The following is an 8,511-nucleotide window of genomic DNA, read 5'->3' on the forward strand; positions in this document are numbered from 1 at the left end:
CTCTCTCACTTCGTCACAGCTTACCCTTCCCCCTCCCCATGTCCTCAAGTCCATGCTCTAGTAGGTCTGTGTTTTATTCCCGTCCTAACACTAATCTCTTCATGACATTTTTTTTTCTTAGATTCCATATATATGTGTTAGCGTACGGTATTTGTTTTTCTCCTTCTGACTTACTTCACTCTGTATGACAGACTCCAGGTCTATCCACCTCATTACAAATAACTCAGTTTCATTTCTTTTTATGGCTGAGTAATATTCCATAACTGTCCATCAACAGATGAATGGATAAAGAAGATGTGGCACATATCTACCTGCTTTAAATAAACAGCTATCTTCATATGCTAAAGCCTCTATTCAATAGAAACCACCGATCTAGGGCTCAAGTAAGTGGTCCTTTTGGTGTTCGAGGGTGAAAGTCAGAGAGAGCAGATGCTGCCAAGACACAGGTTCAGCCCAAGTTCAAGAGAATTCAAAGCAGCACTGAGACTGGAATTTAAAAAGCAAGAGCAGACTGTGAGGGGCTATCCAGGACTGACCAAGTAGCGAGGAAGCCAGGTCTGAAAGTACTGAGGACAGCAGCAAGGCCAGAGCAAGACAGAACCACGAGGAGTGAAGAGCGACCAGGTTCGGGAAGAGCACAGCCACATGCTGGGGAGTTCAGGCAGACTGGGCAACCAGAGAAGGGAGGCCACGCACACAGCGAGGCAGTGTGCCCACGAGCCACAGGGGAAAGGTGCTGTCCTCTAAATTACCATACAAGCCAGCCTGGGATACTCGACCCACAGACTTGAAGTGCAAAGTGAAGGAGAAGGGTCCTAGAAATAAACATGCACGCATGCTCTGAAAAGAAAACTAAGATCTGATGCAAGACCATATGACAACAAGGCTTAGCAAGTAAAGCTGCTTGAAATCTTTGCAAGCTCCCACCCAAAAAAAGCTACAGAACATATGACCACACCCAGGCATCAGGACAAGACGCTGTTCTGAAACGCTACAAACAAGGGAATGATACCCCCTAATCCAGATTCCAAAGCTCACCAAGAATAAACACATTTTACCTGAAGGAGCTTTAAAAAGGTCACTTCGTAAAGACAGGGAAACCAGATGACCATAATCTAACAGACATGGCTGATCTGGGAAGGGTGGACAGATGCCAGTTCATCGCCACTCTGTCCCTCCTCTCACCTGGCTCCTCCCACTGAGTTTGAGCAAATGAGGCAAAAAGGTAGTGAGTGCTCTTCTCTATGACCACTATAGGTTCACATAAAATAAAATGCCCGATTAATGGAAATTGCAGCGCCCTAAGTTTTCAAAGGTGCTGCATGTTTAACAATTTCTTATAAAGCACTAGGGAATGTAAGGAGGGTCCTATTATTTTCCATTTAATGTCATTATAGTCTTATGACACTATTTTTAAAAGACTTAACTATCACTAAAAAATAACTAAAAGAAAGCATGGGTGAATTTATTTATAATAATGTCACAGAGGCCTCTGCAAGCATGACATAAGTCCCAGAAGCCACAAAGGACAAATACATTTGACAACATAGAAATATATGATTTTAAAAATCCAACCCCCAAGCCGAAAGATAAATGACATATTGAGGGAAAGTACGTGCACATTTGACAAAGGGCTATATTATAACTCAAACAGATTTGGACTGACACACAAAATCCTGCGGAACAAGGTGCAAAAAATATTAACAGTTCAAAGAAAAAGTGATCAAAAACATATGAAAAGATGTTTAGCTTTATTCATGATCAAGACATGTGAATTACAAAAAGAAAAAATGAGATACCATTCGTAACCCATCAGACCTGCACACATTTTAAAAGTGTGCAGGTGTAATCCTGAGGGATAATCTGGTAATATCGATTAAGATGTAAAAAGCATTCATCGTTTGGCCCACAATTAACTATTAAGAATTAAGCCTACAAATACACAGTACTTACAATAGCATATTAGGATATGCATGTCCACTGAGCATTTTTACTTGCTACAGCAAAAAAAAAAAAAAAAAAAGAGGGAAACGAGCTCAAAATCCAGAGAAGACGTGTTCAAAAAGAAAAAAACAAAAAAACCAATCAACAATGAAACACTACCCAGCCATTAAGAAGAATAAATAGACCTGTATCCTTCGACATGGAAAAGAGCTCTAATATTCAGCCAAAACCAGCAAGCCATAGAAAAATCTGTATGTATATATGTGATTCACTTCAGGTACTTTTCTTAAAAGAACAAGTGTATACTGCTGTATCCATTCTGGACGGGATCCCATGAAACCATTAATGTTGGTGACTTTGGGGAATGAGGACTACAGACCGGGGAGAGGGAAGGGAAACAGACTTTTATACTTTTTGAATTTTTTTATCATATAGCTGTATTATTCTCACTGAAAGTTTTTTTAAGACATGTTATAGGGTTTTACCTAAAAATATATAATTTTTAAAACCAAGGAATCTAGAGAAAGATAGGCTGCAAATGGGTAATTACTGTATCAAGCAGACAATTATAGAGGCAGAAACAAAGAACTATGAGAGCAATGACAAGACCGATTACTTTTGACCAAAGAGAATTTTTTTTAATCAAAGAGAATAAATAAAATCTTCACGGTGGAAGTAATATTTGAACAGGGCTTTGCATTTCAAACGGAACAGAAAGAACACTTCAGGCAGAGGAATGGCAGAAGCAAAGAACACTGGACTGAAAATGTATGGTGTCTGGGGTAGTGGCCAGGGCCCAGGTACAAGGAGTGATGAGGGAAAGAGGAATGCCACAGTGGGAACGTGGACGGCCTCGAAGACGAGACTGGAAATCTCAAACTGGATTCCGGTGGCAGCCAATTTGAACACGAGTCCAAAGAAGGACTCAACAGGGCTTGGAGACGGAGGGATGCTATCCACTCTGGAAGTTAGTTCCGCCTCAGACAAGCTGAGTTTAGGCTGCCCACTGGGCCTCTGAACAGAGGTGTCCAAAAGGCACAATTTGGGAGTAATCAAAAATTGTACTAGCCAAGGATGGATGTGGTAACGTGCGGTTACTAAAAGGGAAAAAAGAAAACACAGTTGAGAACAGAAGGAACAGTTATTTGCTCCTACTGTAACACGGTATCTCACGAAAGAGGAAACATCCACACCTAGCCCTCTCCTTAAGGCACCGTTTCATTGACTAATAAAATTCTGCACTGTGCCTTTTGTTAAGCTGTAAGGAAACCAAACAGTGAAAACCAGAACCTAGACCAGTGTCATCTTCCCACACTGCAAACCCATTCTAAAGAGAGCCCAAAGATGAGAAAAGACACTTAAAGGTCATCTGGGCAAAACACCCACATGGGCCTTGAAATCCCCTCTACAAAATCCTTGGGTAAAACCCTGGAACTGTTTCCCCGTGATGACAACCAGAGCAAAAGTAAAAGTGTAAAACCTAAGCAAATGAGATGTGCTGATTTTTGAGCCTCCCGTGCTGCTGAGCTCACACCCTCAGTGGTGAGCTCTCTGAGGGCAGGGACCGTGTGCCCAGAGCCCAGCAGCGTGTCTGGCAGAGAGGGGCTCTCGGCAACCTAAACCAAGCTGGTGGCTCAAAATCCATGACTGCCACCATGGCGGCACCCTCAGCTTTCAACTTTTCCTGCTGAACACCCAAGAGACGTAGGATCGTCTCACCAGCAGGAAATATCTAGCAAGGTGGTTCACTCCCATCTAACCCATAAACACTCTAATTTGCTCCCCTTCATTTAAAAATACCCTGCGACGCTTCCAAGAAAGGAAAGCAAGGTTACAAATTTGGAAGTTGTTTAAGGCACCAGGAAGTACCCATTATTCCCATCAAGATGCTCATGACTCCAAACCCAGATTTGCACCTGCTGGCTCCGGTCACTTGCTGCTACTGGAGACACAACTCAAGCTAGACTTTCTCTATCAGGCACTGAAGACCTGAAGAGCCCTTATCATTCTCAAACAAAAACTCACTAAATAGACCGCAGAATGGAAGCACTGGGGACAACAGGCATGGTAACAGCAGTCACAAGGATATAAAAATAACTTTCCTAGGTATTTCTGCCTGGGTCTAGAGCAAAACTAAAACTGAGCTGTCATGAAGTACAATCTAATCCTTCAGAAAGCAGCAGCCGAATAACACCAGGCCCGCATGAAACATTCTGGTGCTGCTGAAACCCAATGCAAGAAAAAAATAAATAAAATGGCATTCCGTGATGGATATTCATGAAGTACTCATCCTAATTTAAAAGAAAACAAGTCTAGAGTTCTTACTGCATTAATTCATGTGAGCCTGAAAGAACATTTTTATCCAAACTGTTAGATTTCCTACCGAGGCGTTAACATTCTCCAAGTCTGCTCAGATACACTAATTCTGAGAGTGCGGTTTCGTTTGACAGTGGAGACTGTCTTTCAGTCAGTGCAAAATATCAGAAGCTTCTTCTGAGCTTTCCCAGCAGAGTAGGAATGGACTCTTTAACCTGACTGGCAATAACAGTTACTGAGCTCCAACTGTGCTCTGTACACTAAGTAAGCTCTCTACCTGCTCACTGAATCTTCATGACAACACTATGAGATAGACACGGCAGCTATCCCCATTCTACAGATGAGAAAACACTCAGAGAGACTAAGAACCTTTCCCAAACTCACTAATTCCTGGCTGAGCCAGGATTTGAACCTGGATTTGACAGTCTCCAGAGCCAGAATTCTTATCTCCTGTAAGAATAAGATTTTAATCCAGGCACAGTGGTGAGAAGTAGGGGTTTTATTGGTGCTAGAGTCTTACTGATCACCTTTGAGTGGAAAAAAAATTTCTCATTTAAGGGTGTATCATGACACCAACACAGTGATAATTAAGGGGTTACAATTCCTTGTACTTTGCAGCCATTTCTCTGCATAATGTCCATTCCTTTTACTTCTGTCTATGAAGTGGGCAATTAGATGCTTAAAATCCTATCATGAAATAGAAAGATTTGTTTCAGTTAAAGGAATGAATAAGCTTTCTTAAGGCAAAGAACTCAAAAAAGTCAAGGAGTAGCATCTTATCTGCTTACTGCTGGCATTTCAGGGGGCACCAGACCTGGGAAATATATTACGTCCCACCTCTAAAGATAAAAGGATTAGAAAAGCTCACCTTGAATTGCTTTCTTCCATGAGGTTTTTCCATGCCATCAATACAACCAGAAAATAACCGTTAGAAATTAAACTGCCTTCAGTTGATGACCTTCACTAAGCTAAATTCAGCAGTTTGTCAGCTACAAAACATTAAACGGACACAATTAAGAAGTTTGAAAGCCATTAAGCAGAATTTAAACTAGAGAAAGATGAAAATTAATGGGAATAAAACATAATGACACATTATAGATGCGTGATACTGACATTTTTGACAAGTGCTTCAGCTGGAAGGTAAAAGTAGGATCCAGAGACATGTAGAAATACACAGCTCAGTAAATACACCGAGGTTCAGTAGCCTATCGTTTCTCCACCTTGATAAATTTCACCTAACAATGATGAGGATGATGAAAATGTAAATATTACGCAGTTACTAGGTGCTATAAACTTTGCTACCTCCTTCATATACTTTTTTTCACTTAAAAACTCACAAAACCCTAGGAAATGGATTTTATTATCCCCATACTACAAATGAGAAAACAGAGGCTCAGAGACATTATATAAATTGTCCAAGTTCACACGGCTAGTAAGTAGCCTTGATGGGATTCAAACCCAGACCGGTCTGATTCCAAAGCTGATGTACTTTCCCCACAGCCTCCAACTGAAGAATTACATGATGTTTTCCTTTCCCATAATCAAGAGTAAACATTTTAATGTTTCAAAGATTCATTTTATGATATCTGCACTCGAAGAATGAAAGCTGAAAACATCCACCTTGAATGGCAGCATTAGATGTAAATGATATATGACAGGGAAAACTGATAACTAATAAAAGATTCTCCTTTAAAAGGGGGGAGGTTCAAAACAATTTAAGTCATTTACCAACAGAGATTAGGAAGTATTTGCATACCTATTACAAAAGCCCAGCTACAGTATTAGATATTACAAGGGCTTCAAGAGAAGTATTAAGACAAAATGCCCTCAAAAAAAAACACCCACTTCAGCTGGGACAAGAGCAAGTTCAGTAACCAAGGAACAAGTGCTGAATCCTGTGCTTTAGATTCTGAGTGCCACAAAGGCATGGGGGTAGGGCAGTCAGGGAACACCCTCTGGAGGAAGTATATCTTCAGCAGGGGCTTGAAGGAAGTGAAATGGAGAATTTACACAGAGGAGAAGAAAAAGGAGGCCAGTACTTCAGAAGGGGGAACAAGAGGAGCAACGCCCTAGAAGCAGTCACAAACTCGCTTCTGCAGGAGACAGACTGGGAGGAGAAGCAGCAAATAAGGTCCAAGGAGGTGAGGAGAGCCTTGAAAAGACACGGTGGGCACTGACTGGACACAGTGTGGCAGGCAGAGGATGTACTCAGCTTTGAATAGTGGTATAAATACCTGTGGCCTTTTAGCTGATCTCCTGGCCCCCAGCCTCTCCCTTCCCCTCCTGTAAATGATCATGAACCACCCCTAGTCTCTTGCCTCGACACTGCCTTTAGAATAGCTTCAACTTTGGCCTAGTGTTCAAGTTCTTTTAGGAACTAGCCCAGCCAATCTTTCCTTATTCCCTTCCTTTAAGCACCCTTCTCTACAAGGAAACTGGTCTATTCACTAACTCCACAGGATCACTGGGTCTGATTCTTCTTTTCCTATCTGAGTCCTACTCATCCTTTAACAGCCAGCTCAAACCGCACCCCCTCACTAAAGCCTTTCCCGACCACTTGGCCTATAGTAACCTCCATCTCTCCTTCCTCTTAATTCTACAGCACACAGGCTTGCCTCATCAATCAATTACCTTTCCACAGGTAGAGTCTCAGCACCCAGTGTAAAGCTGCTTGGAGGCTGTAAGTGTGCCTCCTACTACTTTACCCCACCACATGGAACAGCATCTTGACATTTAATAAGCAAGCAAACACTCAACTCTTTTTTTGACTTCCTATATTAAGTTTAGCATTAGCATAAAGGAAGGATGGGAGAGGTGGGGGGGACTTCTGAAGTCAGAGACCAGCTAAGAAGCTGCTGCAATAATCCAGATGTGAGGCAAAGAGGGCCTGACTAGGGAACAAAGAGAAAATGGGCAGATATAAACAACAACAACAAAAATTTGCATGCACAAACTCAGCAGGATGTGATTGACTACTACTAGGAACAAAAGCAAGGAATGAGTTAGGATAAGGTTAGGTTTAGAAACGCTTCTTGGATTCATTTTAAAGCCTGTCTGAAAACAAGTGTATTAAGCGGCTAAAAAGTCCACATTTGCAAAAAGTCTTCGGTGAAACTGCCCAATATCTTGAACCAGGGACAGCCATTCCAATTTCAGACATACACAGAATGGTAGAGCTGGAAGGGTCTTTAGAGAGCTTATCTAAAACCCTCACTGATCAGGTGGGGAAACTGAGGCCCAGATGGAAGAGGCTTGCTGAAAGCCTCAAGACTGAGACTCCCAGACTATTCATGCCCCAAGGCACAGCCGCCTAGCCTAGAAGGACACTGTTTACACACCCAGGCCAGCCCAGCCCTCCGTAATGGCAGGACCGTCTGAGGGCGAGAGTGACCATGGAGACGTCCAGGGCCAAGCAGGACGCGCCGCCGCCTGTTTACCTGGAGAAAAGCCGTGGCGTGGGGCAGGAGCTCGGTTGCAGCCACCAGCAGGGCCGACCCCGCGGCCCGGCCCGGCTCTCCCGGGGACTTAACCATCCGGCCTCCCCGTACAAAGGGGGAGCGCCCCCGGGGCCGAGGGGCCCGGAAGCAGGGGATCCCGAGACGCCCGGGCGGAGGCTGGGGAGCCCGGGGCAGCTGGCCGAGCGCTACCCTCAGAACCGCCAACAGCGCCCGGACTCCGGGGCCAAGCAGGGTTGGCCCCTTGGGGGCGCGCGCCGGACCAGAGCAGGTGCCCAGGGCTTCCCGACCCCGCCCGGCCTCGGCTCCAACCCGCACCACCCGCCCACCCGCCGGCCCGCGGGGCTGACCAGGCGCGGAGGCTCCCGCCCCGCCGCGCCCAGAGAGAACCGGACAGCGGCCAGGGGCTGCCACCGACCCCGCTGGCTCCACCCGCGCCTCGCCCGCCGCCCGCCGCCCCTCGCCGGCGCGCCTCACCTGCGGAGAGCGCCGCGCTCACATCGCCCGCCCGCGGCGCCCCCTCCGCCGCCGCCGGCGCCAGGCCCGTCCCCGCCGCTCCGGCTGCCGCCCCAGCCCGCGCCCCCCGCCCCCGGAAGCGCTTCTCGGCCCCGCCCCGTCAGCGCCGGCGCTTCCGGGCAGGCGCGGACCGGGGTGCTGGCGGCGCGGGATGGCCCTCTCCCTGGGACTCCGAGTCCGGGATCCTGCTCGGGCTGTGTCCGGGAGTCTCGCCGCGGACAAATGGGCGAGCGGCAGCCTTGGTCCCGACTCCGGGAGGGAGCGGCGGCAGCTCCGCGCA

General features: G+C 45.8%; 1 protein-coding gene across 5 annotated transcripts in view; it reads right to left on the reverse strand.

Annotated features, from left to right (window-relative positions):
* ZBTB34 (zinc finger and BTB domain containing 34) overlaps positions 1–8,278 on the reverse strand; it is a 25,046-nt gene extending 16,768 nt beyond the window's left edge. Inside the window, exons 1-3 of one of the 5 annotated variants that reach the window (XR_008618161.1) lie at positions 5,374–5,553; positions 5,129–5,249; positions 2,584–3,041 (exon numbers count right to left, since the gene is read on the reverse strand). Coding sequence is in view for 3 of the 5 variants with exons in the window: in XM_055086965.1 (XP_054942940.1) it covers positions 5,129–5,166 (38 nt within the window). In the remaining 2 variants the exon portion in view is untranslated. Of the gene's footprint in view, positions 1–2,583; positions 3,042–5,128; positions 5,296–5,373; positions 5,554–8,192 lie in introns of those variants that run through there. The other 4 variants (XM_055086965.1, XM_055086964.1, XM_028493511.2 and 1 more) reach the window with 4 other exon arrangements.
* Between the last annotated feature and the right edge of the window lie 233 nt (positions 8,279–8,511).

This window comes from Physeter macrocephalus, chromosome 9 (genome assembly GCF_002837175.3).
Source record: "Physeter macrocephalus isolate SW-GA chromosome 9, ASM283717v5, whole genome shotgun sequence".
Lineage (NCBI taxonomy): Eukaryota > Metazoa > Chordata > Mammalia > Artiodactyla > Physeteridae > Physeter > Physeter macrocephalus.